This window comes from Herpailurus yagouaroundi, unplaced genomic scaffold (genome assembly GCF_014898765.1).
Source record: "Herpailurus yagouaroundi ecotype Mexico unplaced genomic scaffold, PumYag 210, whole genome shotgun sequence".
NCBI lineage: Eukaryota > Metazoa > Chordata > Mammalia > Carnivora > Felidae > Herpailurus > Herpailurus yagouaroundi.
This window is the reverse complement of record NW_024412441.1, coordinates 28738948-28761965: the sequence shown is the minus strand read 5'-3', so window position 1 is coordinate 28761965 and position 23018 is coordinate 28738948. Positions and strand designations below refer to the sequence as shown.

The 23018-nt window shown below is 48.9% G+C and overlaps 1 protein-coding gene across 1 annotated transcript in view; it reads right to left on the bottom strand.

Moving 5' to 3' along the window:
• Positions 1 to 23018, bottom strand: part of SH3RF3 (SH3 domain containing ring finger 3) — a 195919-nt gene that overhangs the window by 102738 nt on the left and 70163 nt on the right. Inside the window, exon 4 of the mRNA XM_040454177.1 lies at positions 2295 to 2648. Coding sequence (XP_040310111.1) covers positions 2295 to 2648 — 354 coding nt within the window. The remainder of the gene's footprint in view (positions 1 to 2294; positions 2649 to 23018) is intronic.

The window sequence follows — 23018 nt, the reverse complement described above, 5'->3', positions numbered from 1 at the left end:
GTGTGTGTGTGTGTGTGTGTGTGTGTGTGTGTGTGTGTGTGTGTGTGTTTGCATTTGGTTCATTTTCCTCCACAGGTTTAGAATCAAGTCAATTATACAAAGAGCAGAGCAGTCATCTCACATTGGGTGGCCCCTTCTGATCTGAGTTACTTCTACACAAGGTAGCATGTCACCTTGGGAGCCTGTCTTGCAGACGCACTCAGCTGGAGCTGCTGACCCAAGGCCACACATGCCAGCCTGCCTGGAAGCAGGGACATAGGTCCAGCCGCCCCTTGTCCATCCAGTTGGCTGCTCTTCCAGGACACACAGGCTTGATGCTACAAACTTTCTATACAACACTGTGCCGTGTTCAACCAGGGTTTAATAATTGCTGTTTGACAACAGCTACTCTTGTTCTCCAGAAGAAAATTCTCTGGGACCCATGATCTAAAGTCATAAAACCTCTGCTCTTGCAGCCCAAGAAGCCCTGGGTGTGCAGGTGAGGGGTGCATACATGTGGGCAGAACTGGCCTGGGTTCTTGATGACCAGCCTTTGTTCTACTCACAGGGGCTAAGAGTTCATCTTGTCAGTAAAGACAGTCTATGCCACAACCTGGATGGCATATTGAGTCTGGAGGGGCCTGAGGGGTCTGGGACCTGACTGGAAGCCTGCTGGGGCCAGCACTGCTCTAGGTCCCTGGGCACCAAGGAGTCCAGGTGCTCCTGCTCTGCCATCCTGGAGCCCATCCCCTTATGCCAGCCTGGCACGTGGAGGCCTCTGTTTGTGGATGGAGACATACCCGCAATGATGCTGGATTTCTCCAGGTGCATGATCACAAAGCTCAAGTCTGCTCCCCAAGCACAGAACTCTGGGACTGGGTCCGCCTCCTAGAGTGTGCCTGGCATGGTGGGGAGGAGGTGCCATGTGGCGCTGTGGCCATCTGCAGGATCTGTGCCTAGCACACTACAGCAGCCTGAGTGGTCCTCAGGTGGACCAGGGATGGCTGTCCTGGTGTGACCCATGAGGCCAGCAAAGCCATACCGAGCCTGGAAGGCAGCAGGGTAGGTGGCAGAGTGGGGGTTGGTCTCTGGGTGCAGCTGACCGAGGACAGCAGGCTGGTGCCTGCAAGTCACAGTATGTGGTGGCTCACCCTTAACCCATAGCTGCTCAGTGCTACCCCTTATGTGGGATGGGAGTTAAGTTAATTTGGGATGGGAGATAGGTGGAAACTGCTTTGCTTGACCTCTCACCCTTTCCAATGATCTTTATGAAAGTCTAGAGCCTGCCCATGACTTTTACTTCAAGTGTAACTGCTGGAAAATGAGACCCAGGGTCCCAGCCCTCTCTATCAATAAGTGAATTCGGCACCTAAGTCCTTGTGGAACAATGTCAAACACAAATTTTAAAAAATCTGTTCCCTTCCTGCCCTGGGACCTGTCTATAGTAGACTGCAGAGTCCGGGAACTTTCCCTGTGCTCCTGTTAACTGACAAGCTGTGAACAGGAGGGCTGAGAGCAGGTAAGGATAAAGGAAAGGTAGAGAGAACACCAAACCCTGCACTCAGGCATGCAGAGCCCATGTTGTGGGGCAGGAGGAAAGTGCCAGAGAGCTCTGCTGACATCCATTCAGAACTTCCAGGGAACACTGGGGAAGTCTGAGCCTTGGACTTATTGCCCATGAATTACAGGACATAGACACCAGGATGTATGTAGAGACTAGTATGTAGGGTATGAGACAAGCACTGGCCTGATGGATTGAGAGTAAGTTCCTCCCCTTGCCTTTATCTTACTAGTGTAATGAGACCAGGGACAAATCTAGAAATAGAAGGTATCTGTAAAAGTAAGAAGAATGTAACCAAATAATATAGTTAATTCTGATTCTGAGGTCTGTTGAAAGGGAACAAGGTTAGCAAGTGTTAGAGATGCCAAAAAGATACTAGCACTGAAAACAAACTAAAACCAGACCTACTGCAAGACACAATCAGATGGCACTGAATGCACACTGACAAAGGATAACTTTGAGTTATGCGCCAATGTTAATCAAAGGCCATGTCACGGGCCATTGAGAAGCACCTCACACACCTTCTAGATCATCTTCCAGACACTGAGTACCATTCATATGTTTACCAAAGCTTAGGAGATCCCTGAGGCCAGGTGGGGAGAAGGAAGCCATGATGACCCCAAAGGGCACTGCTGCCACTGTCTTCCTCATGCTCGTTTGGGGATGGGATACAGAGCATACAGCTGACGATGAAGTCATCAGACCTCAGGGCTAGACACCTGGCACCTCCCTGTCCATGCACCGAGGACGTTACCTGGGCAGGAGCACTGCAGGACAGATGAGCCAGGTCACCAATCCTGGCTGCAGCCCGGGGATCGCTGGAGCTGATCAAGACCGGAGCACTAATTTCCATGGAGTGCCTGTGGCTGGTGGCCTGGGAGGACTTGTGTGTCACACTGAGCGCAGTGAAGGAGTGGCGCTTCTTGGCATTCTTCTTGCTGTCCACACGCCGCTGAAAGGCACTGACTGCCCCAGTGCTGCTTAATGTGGGTCCTGGGGCCACACTGGCTGCCGCGCCAGGGTCAGAGGGCAAGGAGGCATGGCAGCCAGATGCAGCAGCTGGGCACGGCTTGTCCATCTCAATGAGCTGCTTGGCTGAGTCATTGAGCTAGGTGAGAAAGACAGAGGAAGGCTTCATTAAATAGAAGTCACACACTCGGTCCTGCTCTCCATGCTCTCAGCCTGTGTCCCTAGTTCAACCCGACAACATATTCATAATCACATAGATCTTTCCAACAGGGCATCCCTGTGAATGGTGCCAGAAACAAACAGAGGCCGCAGGTTACATCTACAGATTTTATTGAGAAGGTTTCTGGAGCAGCTGTTTTTGTCTGCCCCTATGTAGCCCCAACCCTCTCCCAGGCTGCCCATTTCCGGGGTGTGAGGTGCAGATTTGAAGAGGGCATGGGACAGAGGGAGAAGAAGGAACACAGCCATGCACCCCACACTCCCTACGGCAACAGGTTCCAGCCTGCCTTGCAGAGTTCTGGCCAGGCTGGCAGGAAAATGCAAGGTGTATGACCAGAATGCACTTCTTAACTGCTGGTGACTGTGCATGGATGCTCTTTGCAGTACCTCCACCGCAGTACCTCTTTGCAGCATCCACTCAGGCTGTCAAGACCCAGAGCTGATGTGACTCCCAGTGCATGAGGAGGCAATACTGTATTGTTTTCCACAATTCCGTAAGGTACTGCTCTTTCCCTTATCTCCTGACCTGTTCCATAAAATAGAAGGGGCTTTTACAGGGAAGAGTTTGCCTTTGACAAAGTTGGATCCTGGGTGGTGCTCATCAGGAAAGGTGGGACGGGCTGGAGTCCATGAGCAGCCGGTGGTAACTGGGAGTCAGCACTCCATGCCGGCTGACACAGGGCTGTGCTGTGGCACCTGAGCCCAGAGGGGCCCTGTGCTCATGGTGGCCTGGGGATCTCAGGTCAGTTACCCTCTATGAGCCAACTTGACCCCTGACTCCACACTTGGAGCAAGTTTTTCATTCCAGGTGTACAATGGAGCTCTTCCTTCTTGGTCTGCACTTGGCTCAAACTAAAGTTGTACTAATGGGGGAGCATGCACTGATGGAAAGAATGAAGGATGGGGAGCGCGTTACTGTGTATACAGAGTGGCCAGGAAGAAGGTATGACATGAGAGAATCAGCTTGGGAGCATCTCCACAAGGTGGGTTAAATAAGTATCATTATGCTAGGTAATGCCTGTAAAATCCCATTCCTTTTTCCTCATCTTTTCATATGTGGCATAAGAAATTGAGCCAATGCCAACTAGCCCTCTGGGGAACCTACGGTCGGGAAGTGCAGAGTAAGTCATAAAGGAACACAAGCCTTTGCTTTTTGCTTGCTCCTTAGCAAACAGAAACAGCTACAGGTGTCATGGGCTTGGGCAGGCCTGACACACGGCTTCTGCTAGCACGATGCAGCTCTGCTGGTGCTGGGGAGCAGCAGCCACAGAGATACCTACACCAGTGGGCATGGGTGCCCTAGTCCAGCTTCTTGACCATGAGGCAGCAGCACACGGCTGGATCCTGGCTGCGGCTGAGAGCAGAGAGGACAGAGCTCCTGCTGGCTTTCCAAGGCCAGCTGGGGCTTCATCCCTGCCTGCTCAGTCCTTTCTCTCCACATATCATATTCCAAATTTCCAGCCTATAGACATTAGCTCTGTGTAATTCCTAGGGGCAAAGGCCCTGAGGACGGTCACTGCCAAGCTCCAGTCTGCTTTCTGAATGTGTTCCAAGCACACCTCTCTGGCCTGACATAGAACGGGTGGAAATAGCCAGGAGCCTGCTGTGTTCTTGCAGGTGGACAGTGATGTCCCCAGCCCATCCATTTCTTCCTAATGGTCTCAAAGGTGAAAAGGTCCCACCACTCTGAAGAAGTTTTCATAAAATTTACTTCAAGATCTGGGCCTTGGCCAGGGTTTTTTCTGTGTGACCACTGAGGCAAGCACAGGCGTGCCTGTCCCTGAGAGATGGGCAAGGAGAGGTCTCCAGTGGTTCGTGAGGTGTGGGCAGGGGTTGAGGGAAGGATGCTTTCATGGGCAAGCTATCCCCAGGCAGGCCAGTGCTGACTGGTGGCGTAGTGCCCTGGATGTGCTCCTGCACGTTGCCCTTGTCACTGCAATAAAACTAGAAAAGAGAATTAGAAAAGTAGAAAGGAGGATCAGAAAGAAAAATGTGCACTGTCAGACCATCCAGAAGGCTGAGTGGGACCCACCACCCCCTGGGATTTGAGATGCCGGCAGCAGGGTGTCCCCACAGTTCTGCCACAATGAAGTGGGGGTAGGCTTCAGATGTCAGCCATGCACAGGAGGTACAGATAACATTCCCACAACAGACAGAATGTCAGGGGTCAGTGGGGCTGAGCTGACCAAAAAGCCTTAGGGTCTTGGAGCCCAGAGTTTCAGGGTGTCCAGGCAGAGCAAGCCACCCCATGCTAGGCCCAGTAGGTCTCACATGAGTGCCATGGGGACAGAGGTCGCCTTAGAGTCGATATCCTAGTTAGGTCCTGGGACAGGACTTGGCTTGGTCAGGACTGTCCACCAAGTCTTTCACTAGGGATGGACTATGACATAGGGTGTCCAAGGGAGGGGCCACAAAGGCAGAGATAAGGAACACTGAAAGAGGAAGGGGTACACCAAAGACAAATCTCCCTTCTCCACATTTTGGTCCAGCTCTGCTGCCCCGAGGGAGGGAGCTCCCAGAGTGTAAATGGCACCCCATGTGCCCCCCTGCCTCATGCACTGGCAGGGCACAGCCTCCCCTGCACCAGGGCCACTTCCCAGGCTGAATGGACTTCAGAGGGAGAGAGTCTCCTGCCTGAGAGGTCAGGGGAGGAGGCAGAACACAGGGCCTTCTTGGAACATGAACACAGCTGCAAAACAGGTGGGGGACAGAGAAGGTTGCAGTGAAGCCAAAGTAAAGAACCTGGAGTGCGCAGAGTTCAGTGCTGATGGTAAGGCGCAATCTGAGGTGCCAGTTTAGGGAAGAGGTGAGTCAGCAGAGGCCACTGGGGCAACCCACAGGGAAGAATAGAACTGAGCAGGGTCTTGGTGGCTGCAGAGGGCTCAGATAGGAGTGGGGGTAGGGGAGGGGCTGGGAAGAGCACATCCAGGAAATCCACAAAGGTGGGAGGTCCTCAAAGGCAGGGGGAGGCAAACTGGAACCAGCTGTGGATCTGCACGTCCCTAGTGCAGGAGCCACACACATGTCATAGGCTGAGCCTGGAATGTGGGCTGGATCAAGGGGAGGGAGGGCCATGCCAGAAAGACAGGCCATGCCTGTTCCCACCTGCCATGAAGTCTGACTTCAGGCCTGGGTTAGGAAACCCCCAGCTCTGGGATGGCGGAGGAAATCACTAGGCTCTCCCTCAGCACACACTACTAGGGTTTGCAGCTGGTAGCATCTTGATGAGTTAAAAAAAAAAAAAAAAAAAAAAAAAAGCCCCACTGAATTTAAACAGTCAGAGCAGGGGATGCTTCATGTCCACAATGCCGAGTAGATCACACAAGCAGCAGCGGTGGATGTCCAGCTGCCTACAGACAGCCCAGGAACAGGGCCGCAGTCCTGTCAGCATTTCCATTACGAATACCTGCCTTTCAGAGGGAGGTTTTGAAAAACTCACTGTAGGCCCCAAAATGTGTGATCTAAATCCAGGATTATTTCCTTTGAAATGTTTCTTCCAACCAGGCTCAGCTGTTTTTGCTCTATTTTATGACTTTATTCATTTGCTTCCTCAACAGTGTTAGCTCACAGAACAAACCAGTGGCTGCTGCCTTCCATGGCCCTCCATGGGGTTGGCCTCCTGGAGTCCAGCATTCTGCACCCATGCTGAAGGGCCAAGAGGAACACAGAGAAGCAGGAAGTACCAGAGACAATGACTTTCATTTACCAGCATCAGAGCACAGCCTCAACCCTTTCTGCCGTGTGTCTCCATGTAGCATGTTATCATGCAGACATAACGGCACCAATAATGCCCAAGGCTGGGCTAAAATAACTCTGTTCTTCCCCAGAGCAGCTGATCTGGAGTGTCTCACTTAGCTGCCCCATGATTCTGCTGAGTATTAGAAACTCCAGGATATCCGGGCACTGACAGAGCAGGTGGGTGCACGTCCTAAACACACAGAGCCATGATGTGAGGTGATATCACAGCCAGCAGCACCACAGGGGCTGGCCCTGGCAGTACCCTGCTCACCAGCAGCCGTATGGCTCATCCCAATGCTGGCTGGTCCTCAAGACATCTGCCTAGCAGTCTGCTCACAGCCAACCATGCTGCCCTCCTTCTTGATGGCGACTAGGGTGTGGGGGTAGCATGCCTCTCTCACTCATGCCCACTGTGGGCACTGAAAGGGAGGGCCGATAAATGTCCATCAAAGATAGGGGTTCTTAGTAAGCTGAAGGAGCGGGGAGGGCTACTTCCAAGTGGTGAGTTCTCCACACGTCACCAGCAGCCTTAGGGCCCCTGACATCTCTGCAGTAGGCAAGGGACGTACAAATGAAAGACCCTCCTGATGAAGAGAGACAGTTCAGATTTATCTTCTTTACTGAATCTTTGCTTTTGTGACAAGTGGCTTCTTTTTGGATCCATATATACATAGGATTAACCAGTACTTGGCCACCCTCAACCGGACAGCCTGGCTTACAAGGCTTAGACAGTGCAGTGGCCAGTAGACTGTGCACTGGCAGAGGCCACACTGATTGCTGCAGCTGGGTGACCTGGTCCAGGAGGCGAAGCTCAGTGTTGTGGGGAGCTGCCATCATCTTCCCAATAAGCTCCAATTAGTCATGTCACAAGGTGCTCAGGTGCTAGTGCCACCAATGCCACCAATGCCATTCCAGTCCACATGGGGCCATTATCGCAGGACACCCTCATCTGCCAGCATCTGCCCGGGACAGCAGCTCCTGCATCAAACCCCTTAGGTGCAGCCACAATTTCCCATTTCCTCAGACTCCCAAGTGGGGGCAGTGTCTGCTGGCCTGCCTGTACCCTCCACACTGCAAGAAATCGATGGCTCTGCCCTCCCCTGAGCAGGTGCTGCGGCCTGCCTTGTCGACCTGTAGGATCCTGTCTGGTTACTGGGGGTCCCAGGGGAGGGCCAAGGAGGGGGTGAACACTGAAGTCAGCCCCCTCGCTCCCCCGCACAATCAGAATGCTATAACACTCTGTGAGTAGCTGTGAAGGGTGGTGTGTGGGGACAATGAGTGCTTCCTGGGATTGTGCCCAAAGATTGCTCCCTGCTCCCTTCCGAGCCCCCCACTCCAAGATGCTCATCTGGAAATGAAAGAGCTCTGCTTCTCCATCTGCATGTGGCTGGTCACCTCATCTATTTCTCCAACCTACAGAGACAGGAATACACAGGCATAGATTGCACTGTTTTCATCCACACCCCCCCCCCAAATTGGTGATTAGCCAATGTACCCAATAATTCCCATTTTGACTGGTTTTGGATGGGAATAGAAGATATTTCCAAATTCCATACAAAATGGAAACAAAGTAGTGGCACCAACACGTGTAAGCCTTGATGGGTCTGCTCATGTATCATGAGGACAGTCACTGGCACCTGGAAAAGAGGGCACCCATGGCAGGCCTGCCCCTTCCTGCTCTGCGGGAGGCCCTCTACAGGAGCCAGCCCAAAATCCAAACGCTTAACCACCACACACATTTCCTCTTCATGGAGTCCAGTCTTGAGGGTGGGACATACCAGTCAGAGCCAGAGCCGCACCCCCATCACAGACTGTACATCCTCTTGTGGCTTAGGACCCTCTTCCCAGGATGCTTCCTCACCAACTTTGTCAGCTCAGATGTGGTCTTCCTCCATACCACTCTTCCCTCCAGCCACAGAAACACCTGCAAATGTAAGAACTGAAGGGTCTCTTCTTTCCATTGTTCAAAAAATTCCATAGGAAGGCCTCTTAGAGTCAGTGGTAGAATTCTAGCTGCATGTGAATTTGGGGACCAGGTTAAGTAAAAAAGGCTCTCACCGGCAGGCTTACATGAGCCCTGAGGGCCCTTTGGTGAGTCCAAGACTAGCAGTGGACTTTGGCACTTGGTCCAGGAAAGTGCCAGAGATGGGGGCCTGGGCACATCATGGTTACCCAGAAATCACCAGTTCTAATCAAGAGGACTTTATACTGAAGTATACTGTGGGAAGTATTTTTTTTTAAAGAGAGAATAGGATTGGAAAACCAGACATACAAGCTGCTATCAGATGTAACATGAAAGGAAGGACAATGGGTGAAGGGTTCCCTGCTCAAGCAAAAGAACAGAGAAAACCCTCCATCCTAACCCAGAGGTAGGAAGTACAGCCTCAACACATCGACAGCATGGAGCGAGGGGCTTGTGATGAAGACCTGAGGGAGCAAAGTGTCTTCCCTCTCTCAGAAATCCAGGAAACCAAAGAGGTGATCATGCTGGAAGGCAGCCATCACAATTTAAAACAAAGGCCACCAATCAATGCATGCACACAACAGATAGTTTCTGAGCACCTGCCTGTCCTGAGCTCCTAGGTGCCGGGATGCTGTAGGGAACAAGAGAGGCTGCTCTGATAAAGCTTATACTTCAGTGTGGGGTGAATAACCGGGGCAGGGGGATGCTTTTTAAAGATGCGCATTTTGGTTAGATAGATCTGGGATGGCACCCAAGTTTCTGCATGTCTACAAACTCCCAGGAGATATCGCTGTTGCTCTCACCAGACCCTCTTTGACTAGAACACAGACTGCTTTGCAACCTTGGCTTCACAATGAAGCACTCTCCCCACAAAAGAGCCACATGGCCAGAAACAGCAGCTTTTGCTTGGCATTTGCCTTTAATGCACTGCTCCCACCCCTGGTGGGCTCAGTAGACCATAGGTCACCATGCCTGGTAGTTGGCCTATTATTCCTGAGAGCTTCACAAACTCAGGAGTGGACGAAGAATGGCCTTTACCCACCCGAAACTTCTGTTAGGAAAAATCTCAGGAGCCTCCTGCTTCACTGAGGTGGGCAGGCAGAGATGGCCGGCTGCATTTTGATCTGTGCTTATTTGTAAAACACTCCATTCTTTACGAGGCTAAATCATCAGTAGGGGCAGGTGAGAACAGAATGGTTTCTTTTCAGCTCTGGCACACCTCACCCTCCTCCCCAAAGGCTGTGTCTGGAATACAGCTCGGGCCTTTGATGAGAAAGGCTGCCAAAATGAGGGCTCTCGACCACTGACTGAGCAGGTCAAAGCAAGAGAGGCCTGGTGATGACCACCAGCCAAGCACATCCAAGAGCCACCTTCATCTCCACAAGGCTCGTCTCACCCTTGTATCCACCATCCAAGGTCGACACGGCCATTTTACAGATGAGAAAACTAAGGCTCCAAATAAAAGTTCAAGTGTCTTGTTCTGAATCACACAGTTAACAAGCAGCAGGATCACAATTGCTCACACCCTTTCTAACACAGCTCACTGGATCTTCCATCGTTCACTTTTTACCACAGAGTGTGGGGATGCTTTTCTGGTATGGATACATCCTTGGGTTAAAAAATTGTTATAGTTATTGAGGTGTATCTATGCATTTGGCCATTAGAGGAGGTTGGGTTCATTTTAGAGATTCAAATGGTTCTTTAAAAACCAGAACTTTTTGGGAGCATGGAAATTAGGTCGGGCAAATTCTCACACTAGGAGGACCCCAGCTGCAGTCATCAAAGGTAGGAGGATATTTCTGTTCCCTTCCTATTTATTTCAAATGGGCAGTGACTTCACAGGCCTGTTAACAATGCCAAACTTTTTTACCAGGAACATTGAACTCTAGACATCTGTAATACCATGTGCCAACACTCTGGACAGACATTCTCCCATATGTTGAACAATATCTGTTGTGCACCTGCTACAGGAGAGGCTTATTTACCCTGAAGGGGGTCCTCATCCTTAGAATTAAACATTTTATGAGGGAATAAGTGCTGTGGTTATGTGCTGGAAGCCATTATCCCTGGCCACTGGCACTCCTGTGTGTGACCCACACGCATAGGGCAGCTGCCTCTTTTCTATCCTCTTCTCTCATGTTCCCTTCTCAAGATGGCTGAGGTGGACAGGTGAGGCTGTAGTTGCCAAAGTCGGCTGGTGAACTGAAGCCATTATTCAGACAACTGAGGTTTAAAACAAGAAATATGCAGCAACTAAGACAAAGGTGTAGACAATGGCCTCATCTTGCATATAAAAACTGAGCACAGGCAAGGATTTTGAAAGACATGATCCTAAGAATTAATGTGAAGGGTGGGGAATGGTGTTAATTTCAACATCCCATTATCACAGACTGGACAAAAGCCAGGGCACTTCCTGTGAGTGGTGGACTACACCATTCTGCCAGTTCCTGGGAAAGCTTGTAGAGCAGGGGCTGTTTCACATGCTTCCATGGGCTAGCAGCTCAGGGTACGGGCAGCTGGGCTAACTGAGGACTGTTTTGGCAAATCTGCCCCACCCCTTGCCCTCTCGCAGACCATAGTGACATTCACTTTGTAACCCTCTGTGGCTGCTATGCTGCCCTGACAGCACCTTCCTGAGGTCAGAGGGGCCCCTGGTCCTCTACAGACACCTGCAACATGGCAGTAAGCCCAGGCAATAACCTCACTGCCACTACCATGCCCATGTGCACCTCCCAAGTTGCCCCGAGATAGAAAATCAGTGTGTCCCTACTTGGTGAGCGGGTCCCTCCGCTGCACAGAAACTACACACCCCACTCCTTCCCCCTCAGCCTCTGCCCCAAGTTGTCATCCCTTCCTTCTTGGGCGCTCACCCCAATTACCACAGGGAATGAGGCTTCCCCTTCTTTGAATTCAGCCTCTTAATAGTGGGTTATGTTCCCTGCCTGTGCCAGCAATTACACTCTTGATTTGGTAGCAAAGCCCCCACAAAAAGGAAGATTCCAAGAAGAGTCTGATAAATTAAAGAAAACAAAACTTCACTCATTCGTTAAGAATGTGCAAAACTCAGAAAAAAACTCATAAGCAGCTAACAGTTATGAAAGCACCTTAGTAGTGTATGTCCTGTAAGCAAAAGGACCATTTATTGGAAGTTTTGTGATCAGTGTAGGGACTCTGTCATAATTCTTCCTGAAGATAAAACTTAAAAGGAAAAAAAAATGGTTGCTTTCCAACTGAGAAGAGGAACACAAAAGCACCATTTATTCTCTGTTTTCTGCAAGAAGCCCCCACGGGGACGTCTCTCTGCTGGGATGGTGGCAAGACCTCTAACTGTCCCAGCAGGGGCACATATGGCCTCCTGCAGAGATGCTCCAGTTGCAGGAGAGCGTCCTGCCTGGGGTGTGCTTGCACATGCGTTTCTGACCATTTTAGACCAGCACCGGAGTAAATAATATCACAGAAGTCACAGATCTGAGGCAGCTAAGAAAGGAGGAGGAGGGAACTATAAAGAGATGGGGCTGGTCCAGAATTCAGAAGGCAGGTGGCAGCTTCACTAATGGGTCCCAGGGCCAGGCCAGCAGAGTGACCCAGTCAAGGGCCCTGTAACCTTTATCCCTGGCAGTAAAGAATTTCTGGGCACACAGCTCCAGTAAATTACATCTATTTTCTAGTCTACCACTGTATTATATACACCATAAAACATACACATAATAGAAACAGAAACTTATAACTCAAAAAATTTAAATAATAAATTTGAAAAAAGTTCTAATATTTCCTTTCCTTACAGAGCTTCATGTGCCCTACTTTGAAGATCTCTCGCTAAGAGTAGTGGTTTTTAAACTATCAATTCAGTGGGCCCTGATCAGTGTTTTTTAAAAGATGAATCAGATTAAAAGAGAAAATACCAGAATGCATCACATGCACTAAGGGTAAAAGTAGTTCCAGGACACATTGGTTTAGTTTCAACATACACACCACTGTATACTCCAGGTCAGGATGTAAAATGCATTTCTCATTGTGAGTCATAATCTAAAAACATTGAAAGCCACTGGCATCAAGGGGAACAGAGAACTATCTCCCCATCAAGAAATAAAAGTCCTCCTTCCCCCATCTGCACAGGTTGAAGGTGTGGTGTGGCACCCAGGACTGCCACATGGTGCTCTCTATGGACATCCAGAGAGCCTTTCTGGGGGCACCCCAGGCACCACAGGCTTCCTGCAGAGGACACAGGTTTAGAAACACCGCTTGCCTCTGAATCCATCCAACCCTTTCTAGTCCCCTCTGGCAACATGCATCCTTGAACACACACACCAGCTGTGCATGGGTTTACGGCCACAAGGGAGGCACTGATGGCCCTATCTGACAGAGCTTGGGTGCCTATGCATCCAAAGTGGGGCCCTGCCCTACATGGAACATCTCTGGGACTGGAAATCAACTCCCAAGGGCAAAGAACAGAATCTATGTGGCCAAGAGATCCAGGATACTGCAGCAAGCTCCCAGTGTGGCAAGGGACTGAGAAATGGAAGACGGGCCAGGCCATCACTGAATTATTCTGCTGCAGCCTTTACATTCTGACTGCTACTTCCTCGCCACTTTAAAATTTTTTTAATGTTTATTTATTTTTGAGAGAGAGAGAGAGAGCACGAGCAGGGGAGGGGCAGAGAGAGAGGGAGATACAGAATCCAAAGCAAGATCTAGGCTCTGAGCTGTAAGCACAGAGCCCGAAGCGGGGCTCAAACCCACATACCATGAGATCATGATCTGAGCCGAAGTCAGCCACTCAACCGACTGAGCCACCTAGGTGCCCCTCCTCACCAATTTTAAACAGGCTTCAACCATTTACAAAGCCTCCAGATAGCATGTATCTCCTCCCCCACCCTCCCTCTCTTTCTGTCTCTGTCCTTCTCTCTCTCTCTCTCTCTCTCTCTCTCTCTCTCTTGATCTCAGGGCAATCTCTGTAACAAGACCATCAAGATCTGAGAGCCGATACAGAGTTTTGAAATTTAGAGACTACTTCTTCCTCTTGTAAACATTCATCTCACTTAACAGATGGTTAATGAGCTTTGTGCCAGGCACACAATAGGTGCTCAACAAACACCTAATCAATGAAAGTATACAGCTAACATGAGCATTTGTATGCAATAACGTCTACTTATTGAGTATGATCTAAATACTGTGTTCTGCACTTTGACCTGTGCCCTTATAACCCCTCTGGGGAGGTGAAATGCACACCCCACTTTGCACACGCCCACCCAGTGGCTAAGAGAAGAGGGAGTGCTGGAGCTAGCACGCCAAACATTCTTGTGAACCCGGAGCCTGAGCTCCCAGTTACAGCCCACTTGGTTCACATCAGTCACCCACTGGCTGCCATGTGTGAGCTGTACACAGCAACATGTGGCTGGGGAAGCTTCTTCACGGAAAGAACTTTCCTTAGGGATATATTTCACAGTCACAAAAGGGGTATAAGAATATTTGGAATTAATAAATGCAAACTGAATGAAAGATCAATTAGAGAAAGACTGGCATAAGTGAGGAAGGAACTTAATTTCAATGGTTACAGGCAGCGGCCAAAAGTGACATGAGTATTTGAAGGTAGGGGAGAGGCACAGGCAGGAATACAAACACACGTGTGTGTTTATGTGCTGTGTGCACAGGGCCTCAAGTCAGTGCTCATGTCATAGGGATTTCAGGCCAAACGGGAGTGAGAATTGTGACCTGAAGCCTCTGTAGACTCCTGAACAGGGAACGGACAGCTCTGTGGAGCTGGTACAGAAGTTTTGAGGAAGATCTGGGCAGGGCTGTTGGAGACTCCTGGGTCAGTAGGCAGTGGGGGACATGCCTAGATGGACTGACTGGGGGAGGAGAGACACCCAAGCCACCTGGGTTTGGTGCTACATAAGAAGGGGATCTGATTACTGAGCACACATGTATTAGACGCCTGCTGCATGAGGGGGGTTTTGCTTGGCATCAGTGAAAAAAAACCAGATAAAACACCTGCCTTCACGGAGACCCAGCCAATAAACAAGTAAACACATAGGTATATTTAGTATGCCGGATGGTGAGGAGTATATGGAGAAAGAAATAGGAGAGAAGGCATGGTGGGTGGGGAGGGTGAAGAAAACCTCCGATATAACACCTGAAGGAGGATAGCAATGTTGACACTGAGGGGAAATGTGATGGGCATGGGAACCGCAGGTGCAAAGGCCCTGTGGTGGGAGTGGGGCTGGAGTGTCTGAGGAGGAAGACGGAAGCCAGGATGACTGGAGCAGACTTATGGGTAGAAATGAGGTCAGAGATGACAAGGATCAGTGGGGCAGTCCTGGCTCTCCTCTGAGTGAGATGGGGGAGGTCTAAAGCAGCAGAGAGACATCTGATATGCATGCAACAGGATCCCCTGACTACTGGGCTGACAGCAGACTATAGGACCAACGGGCTTTGAAGCTATTGCCACAACATCAGTGGAAAATTCTCACAATTTAATGAAAAAAGTAAGATGGAAATACTGATATAGCATAATCCCAGACTTGTTCACAATATATGTAAATTTATACATAGAAAAGAATAAAGGAAATAAAATAATATGCTAACAACATTTCATTTTTTTCCTACACACATATTTATATTTACTGGTAGGATTATAGGGGATCTTAATTTCCTTGCTTCTATCTTTCTGAATTTCCCTGTTTTGAACAATAGCCTGGTATTATTTTTATAATCACAAAGTGATTAAAAACAAAACAAAAGAGAAGATTAGGCTGGATTATTGATCAACCTATGGTGAGATTTCATGAGTTGTGGCACTACTACATTTTTTCCATTTTGTAAAAAATGGGCAAGGTGCCATAAAAGACTTAGGTGCTTTTTAGTTGAGTGAGATGCAATATTTCTTAGGAGCAGGACATTTCAGGGAAGGGCTAGCAAAGGTTCCCTCCTCCTTGATGGCTTGGCTTCCAGCCCTATCTGCGTGGTGTCTTGGTATGGGAACACAGACCTGGCTGTCACACTACACAGCCTTTAGGGAGCTTCTTCTGGCAGTATTCCCGTGGGAGGCTGCCAAGAGGGCATCAGAGGCTCAAAAGGTGGAAAGGAATCAAAATGAAAGGAAAATGGAAACCTAGAGAGGTTAAACAGAGGATGGAGCAGAGGCCAGCAAACCAGCCCCATAGGCCAAGTCCAGCTACTGCTTGCTGCTGTATGTAGTTTGGGGACACAGTCACACCAGCTTACCTGTTGTTTCTGACTGCTTCTGCCTTACAAATTAGAGTTGAGAAAAAAATGTGCCAACGCTGCACTGGGATGGCACACTTGCCTGGCCTCTGCTCCTGTCTCCTCCCCATCTGACTTCTGGGAAGGCATTTAACTTTTTAACAGACATAAAAGTTGAAGGATGAAACCCCATCATCCAGTTCTAGCAACCACCACCATTCTGCTGTTCCTGTTTCTTGTGAGGCCTGTCCCCTCTCCTGATTTTCTGGAGTATTTTAAAGCAAATTGCAGAAACCATGTAATTTCATCTGTGACTGCTCAGTGTGCGGCTCTAGCAGATGGAGATATCCAGTGTCACTGGTCCATCTCCAGGGACTAGGTGGAGGTACTCTGTTCTGAAGCTGTAGGCTCTGGGGGGGGGGGGGGGGCAGCAATTCTAGGCAGGGGTGTTTGCTTTTCAGTCTCCACGCTGGTGGGTAGAGGTCCCAAGGTCTAGCTTGGAGGCCGAGGAACTAGCAGGTTCCCTTACCTCCAGATCTGATCTACGTTCTTACATTGAGATTTAGCTATAATGAAGTTAACCTTTCAACTTCCATCTCTCAGACACTCATCTTTTTCTCAGCTGGATCCAAGAACAGGAGGCGAACACTTACTATGACAGAAAAACCCAATGATAACACAACAAATTCTCCCCAAAATTTATATATTTAAGAACACGTTAACATATGAACTGTGTTACCAATTCAGCAGTGAGAAATACAAACAAGGGCAGAGTTTCAACTAAGCATTCATCCCCCTTCTGAACACAAAAAGGTTTATAGAAGCGTTAATTGACCCCCTGGGGATTATTCTTCGGTACCTGATGCTGGGCCTGGCTTCTTGATTGGTGAGCATGCACCCAGCTCCCAGCCTGCTCAGGACAGGACTCCTGCACAGGGAGTACGCTGGGAAGGCTGGGGTGCCTCCAGTGCAGCTCTGGGATTGGAGCCACCTGCTCTGCAGGTGACTGATTGGTGCAGTCCCCCAAGGGCCTGTGCTACCCTGCTGCTCCCACATTAAAGTATTGACCTTAGATTCTGTTAACCCTTTTCTGAAAGCTTGAGTGTTCCAGACAACGGATAATCCAGTCCATGGATAACCATTCTCCAAATGACTATCTTCCTTTACTCCGAATGAAAGAGAAGACTATTCCAAATAATTTTTTAAGGCATTGAAGTTGTTTTTCCTTATTCATATGATAGGACTGAAACACAATACACTAACAGTAACACAATTTTGCAATAAGACCTTGTCTGCTTCCTCTTCCTGCTCTCTACACAGGGGGGTCTAACAATAATGTGAAAGGTAATGTTATTTTCTAACTCCTAGGTCTCACTCTGTGCCAGCCAGTGCTGTATGCACTTTACTTATATTACTGACTTAATCCTCACCAGAGCCCAGTGAGGTAGGCAAGTGTATTATGCCCAGTGAGGGCATTATGCTCAGTGTATTATGCCCAGAATACAGTGTATTATGGTGAGTGTATTATACCCAGAATACAGATGAAGAAACTAGAGGCCAAGGAGGGGGAAGTTTGGTAGGTGACAGAGTGGGGCTGAGCCCAGTGGATTGGTGCTGTGACTCTGCTTGATGCCAAGGCAGGAAGGGGCAGCAGGGCAGTGAGCAGGGCAGGGGTGAGGCCCAGTGGGTCTGCAGCCTGTGGTGAGGAGTCTGGATTGATTCTAAGAGTTACAGGCTCCACAGGAGGCCTATCAGGAGTGAGGCCACCCAACTTACCTTGGGGATGGTTCTGGTCACTGTGTGAGATGACTCTTAGAGACATCGCCTTGGAGTGCAGACTGTCTGGGAGAGGGTGAGAGGTAGCATCCCATGTATTAAGGGGCCCAAGAGCCCATGGGGTCTAACCATTGCAACTTAAAACCTTTTAGTTGAGAAGGTTCTTTCTACATTCATGTTACACTAACAAAGCTTCCTAGATCAAAGCAGGGATGGGCTTGTGAATGACAAGGACATGGTCAGGGAGAGTCAGTGGACTTGGGGATAAAGGTTGTGTGTAACGAGCAGCAGGAGGGTCTAGGGGAGAGATGGACCCAAACTCAGACTCACCTACTCACAGCAAACAGCAACATCCTCAAAGTGGCCTCCGAGACCCTGTAAAGTCTGCCTCCCACTGCCTGCTCCACCTCACCCTACTTGGACTGGTCTGTCACTCTGGCCACCGCTACCCCTCAGTCATGAGCCAGCTTAGGCCACCACCTGGAACCTGAACTGCTCACTCAGAGATCGCTTCCTCGCTGGGGCCTTCCAAACATGCTAATTAAAATTACAGACCCCTCTACCTCACTTCGCTCCCCTCCTTTGTCAGCTTTATTTTTCTCCATAGAGAATATACTACCTTCTAGAATTTGTTTTTCTCTACTATTTGTCTTCTCCCACTATAATGTGGGTTTCAAGATGTTTCTCTTCTGTGCTATCAGCTGCATCTCCAGGGCCTGGAACATGGCAGGCGCTCCATGAATACATGAATGAATGAAGGGATGGGTGAATGAGGAAACAAATGGTGGTCTGAAAGGTATAATCCACACAGCGCCATAGTAGTCGAAACATGCCATTTCAGCCAAAGGCTAAGACGTGCTCACAGAAACCTAATGCAGAAGGAACAAATCTCCAGCTCTTGACAACCACTCTGGCATTGGCAGGTGTATCTCTATTTTACAGGTGAAGTCGCCCAAACTGAACGTGGCTGCATTCGCTCTCCTTGGAGACACCGGCCAGTGTACTTCTCCCAGCAGGGCAGGGGCACACAGGATAGGCTGCCTTCATCTACGAGGGGCGAGCCCGGAGTACAAGTGTTTATGGAAACTTGGACACCTCTAGGATCCATTAAGATGGTTTCCCAAAAAGGCCAACATAGCTCTGCAGTGTGCTGAGGGTCTATGGGCAGGGAGGCAGGCAGGAAAATCACTGAAAACAGAGACATCTGGGAAAGTGTGGTCAACAAACCAAGTCTTTGTCCCTGCTTGCAACAGAAGGAGAGTCCTCAGTAGCTTCAAACTGTAATTCTTAATTGCTCTCACTTTGAATATTTGAAAGAAATAAAAGTAACAGAGAATAGCTTTGAGTTTCTCTGAGTAAGTCAAGCAGAAATAAGATGAAGCCAGAATTAGCCGCATTTTCTCATTTTGTAATAATCGGTTGAATTGCGGTAGCTATAGAAAGTCTCTCAATATGCACATGCACCGTTTGAGCATTCTACCTGAATCTTAAAAATGTCTAGGCCACCAAAAACTTTATATCCCTTCTTTTCCAAACAGGAAGTGATAATAAAAGGTAAGAGGAAAGAGCTGTATAATGACATGTGAGGTATTTTCCAACTGGCACACAGGGTCAATTTTGGTAATAATTCATTGTCAAATTTCTGAACTAATGGTGAGGCAGCAGCTTGGACCAGCCGGGCAGATCTCTCCACTAAAGCTTGGTCAGCTCTGGGAGGAAGACGCCGGAGTCCCCCGATGACCCCAGTGACTCCAGATGGATGTGTTTGCTTCCAGCTGTACAACCAGACATGCTGTTCCTTCTGCACTAAACACAGGCCCTGAACCTCAGCCAAGAAATATTCCACTGTCACCTTATTAACACCCAGAGTTAAATCTCTCCACAGCTAAATATGCTTTCACCATCACATCTGAAAAATAGCTACCACCACCATGGCCTGCCCAAGGGGAAGAGGGGGCTTCATAAGCAGGACTCTGCCTGGGTGGGTGGCTCCCCCATTGATGGCCAAGGCCCACCCTTAGGACTAAGTGGAATCTAAAAAAACAAGTTTCCTCCCTAAGTTCTATCTTAGACTTGGGCCCACCCAGACCTGCTGCATAAAGCTCTCTGGGACTGCGACCTGGAGTGTTCAGATGATTCTAATGTTCACTGAAGTTTCTGAGCCACTGGCCCAGGCTACTCCAAATGGAAAGGTAGAAATGAAGAGATAGGAAAGGAATGTGAAAAGCCGAGGAAAGGCAGCGTATTGTAGCATGGTGGAGGAAGGGCAGGCAGGAGAGGACAGTTCAGGACAGCCTGTGGGGAGCAGTGCGAGGCATCTATCTCCCTGAGTAACAGGAAGATGAAGACAGAAGCAGTCTGAGGTCACAAAGGGCTCAGTGGAGGGTGCTCCAGTTTGGTGAAAAGAGAACCCATCCTTCACCTACTCAGGATGCTGGATCATGACTGTCCATGGGAGTGACATGTGAGGGGAAAGAAGAAGAGCAGGGGGAGCCAGAGGCAGAAATGGTCATACAAGTACATGGTGGGCACGTTTTGTTTCCCACTGGACAAACTTGAGGCTAGGACACAGGTGAGAGGCTTGGACACAGCGGGCATGAATGCCAGTTCTTTGCCAATGTCACCTGCATTTTCAGCTGATCCTAGGTGGAGCCATTTTCAGTCCCTACTTGTCTCTTGAAGATGGAAAATCATGTAAGCCTTTTCTTGCTTTCTTCTTGGTCTGCCAGCAGCTGCACCTCTCAGTTTTGGGCAAGACAGTGAGGCTCCTCCTTATCCCCATAGACCCTCCTGGTGAGACCAGTGAGCGAGGACAGGTGGTTTCCCAGGGACCTCATAAGTCCTACGTTCTGAAAGCATCCCAGCCAAGATCTTTTCAGAATTGGCCTGTTTTGTGCCATCAGATGCCAAGACCAAGATGGGAAAAAATTATGCATTATAGGGTTTGGCTTCTTACGTTTGTAGTTAGGGATAAAACAATAACAACAAACCCAGAAATTATGGAATGTACAATAGTGTATTACAAAGATGTTAACTTCCCAAGTAATTAAAGCAGGGTGAGTTGGTATCTATGCACTTTTCCATTTTTGTTGGGGGAAAAATCCCAATGATCACACATATATGTGCATGCATCATGCCTTGGGATGCAGATGCTGACAGGAAAACATGGAGACCCAGATAGTGGCTGGACCAAATGCACGAAACTAAAGTCTTACTTTCCTATGGAATTGTCTCATTTCTTTATGTGATTCCTCCAGCAGTAAAGTAAGGGAAACTGGTGAAGGCAAGGCACATTGCCTGTTCTCCTGATGGGTCCAGGACTTTGCCTCCCAGACCACTTTGCTCAGATGCAAAGAAAACACAGGATGCCAGGAGCTGTCCTGCCTGGCTCCTGCCCAGTCCCACCTGCTCCCCCCTCCCTCAGCTTGCTCAGCCAGTGTTCTCTTTGGTGACTAGAGTTGCTTGTTAAGTGCATTAAGTTTTCATGAAGGCACTGTCCACATCTGGACACAGAAATGCAGGCAAAACTTGTAGTCAAGTCAAGACATGGGGGGATCCCCACTGCTGCCAGCTGCCCACTGCTGTGGAAGCTTGTAAGAAATGGGCCAGGCAAAAAGAAAAAATAAAACAAACTTTAAACAAAATGGCACCCCCCTCCATTCAATGGCAGAAATCTCTGGGAAGTTTCTTTCCTGTGCCCTTCCTGAGGTCTTTTTTTCTACATTGCTTCTGATGCAGTGAGCTCAGGTATCCTGAGCTTCTCTCAGGGCAAGCAGGGGCACATTAGAAGGGAGGAAATGGAGGGAGAGCACATGACAGTGTTTGGAACTTGGTCGTCACCAATATCCATAGTACATAATTGCCTCAAAGGCTTTCCACCAGTTCCTCATCTCTCTAAAAAGTCCTTGATTACTTATTCTTGGCACTGGAGTTGGGGACAGGCAGCACAGGAGACCACAGCTGACCTGCAGCTTTCCTGTTCTGCCAAAAATACCCCTGTGGTTCTAACTTTCTCATCCCTATTTACTTTTCCCCAAATTTTACTGAGCTACAGTTGACATATAACACTGTACTAGTTTATGGTGTATAGCATAATGACTTGTCACCCTTATTTCAAAATTCCTGAACCATCACAGGTTAACACTCATTTAGCCAAGATGGGATAATATAGATCTGACATGCTGAGAACAGATCTATGAAACATGGCTTTCAGACATGGTGGGGGGGGGGGTGGGCATCAGCAGCTCAGGGCAGTAACTGATGAGAGAGGTGAAGCCTGCCCCCTGAAGCCTCAGGTTCCCCTGGAATTGAGAAGATGGAGTTTGGGTTCTGGGGAGGCCACACTAACTGGTATCTGTGGGCTCAAGTCCTAGAAAGGAGAGATCTGCACAGCTCCACCCACAAAGTCTACAGCTGAGTATTGATGAGAACATTCATAGGAAGAAATTACCCAGAGCTGGGGAAAGAACCACCAAAAGGGGAAGACAGAACAATACCTGAGGCTCACACAAAGCTGGGAACAGTTTGCATTCCCACTTTTGAGAATGAAAACCTCTTAAATCATGGGGCATGGAGTGGAGAAGATTATAGCTTTGGAAGTGGGGATAATTAGCTCTACATTAGAGGTGCCCTAGTCCTTCGGAACAAGGCTTAAAAGCAAGGCTCAAAAGCATCAAACTGTTTGTAAATGACCTAGTGACATCCCAGAACAAAGCTTAAGAATATCTGTAGGAACAAAAAAACATCTAGCACTGGAAAAGGCAAAATTCACAAAGTTGGTACCCAATTAAAAATATCAGGCATGCAAAGAAGCAGGAAAATGTAATCTATAAATCTAATTTATAAATATTTAGAGAGGAGAAAAATCAGTCAGTAGAAATAGAACCAGAAACAACACAAAAGATGGGATTTATAGATGAGCATGTCGGAATATTTACTATGATTATACTTCTAAGCATGGGTGGGTAGAGATACAGAGGACATAAGAAAAACTCCAATTAAACTACTAGAGATGGAAACACAGTGTCTGAGATAAACTCCCCAAGACACTCCAACCGGCCACCCAACTGCCCCGCAGTCAGGGGGGGGGTAAGCTGCTTCTATCTGTCTGTGCTTCTCACTTGCCAGTTCCCTTCACTGAGCCTGCTTTTCATCTCCTTCCACAGACAGCAGGAATTCCAGCAGCATGATTCAAACAAAATCTCTCTGCAGGAAAGAATGGGTGAGGTTTGGTAAAATGTGCTGCATACACAAGATGTGCCACCTCTGTGGAAAGTTCTGGGGTCAGGCCCGCCCACCAGCCCCCACAGCAGCAGACCTGGCTCTGAGGGAAGCTCTGAGGGCAAGAGAGCCGTGGGGAAAGAGCTGCAGCCACATGAAGTCACCTCATTGGCTTTGCAGCGAAAACATGAAGACACAGCTGCACGTCATTGGTTTTAAAAGTGCACCAGGGGGGTGCCTGGGTGGCGCAGTCGGTTAAGCGTCCGACTTCAGCCAGGTCACGATCTCGCGGTCCGTGAGTTCGAGCCCCGCGTCAGGCTCTGGGCTGATGGCTCAGAGCCTGGAGCCTGTTTCCGATTCTGTGTCTCCCTCTCTCTCTGCCCCTCCCCC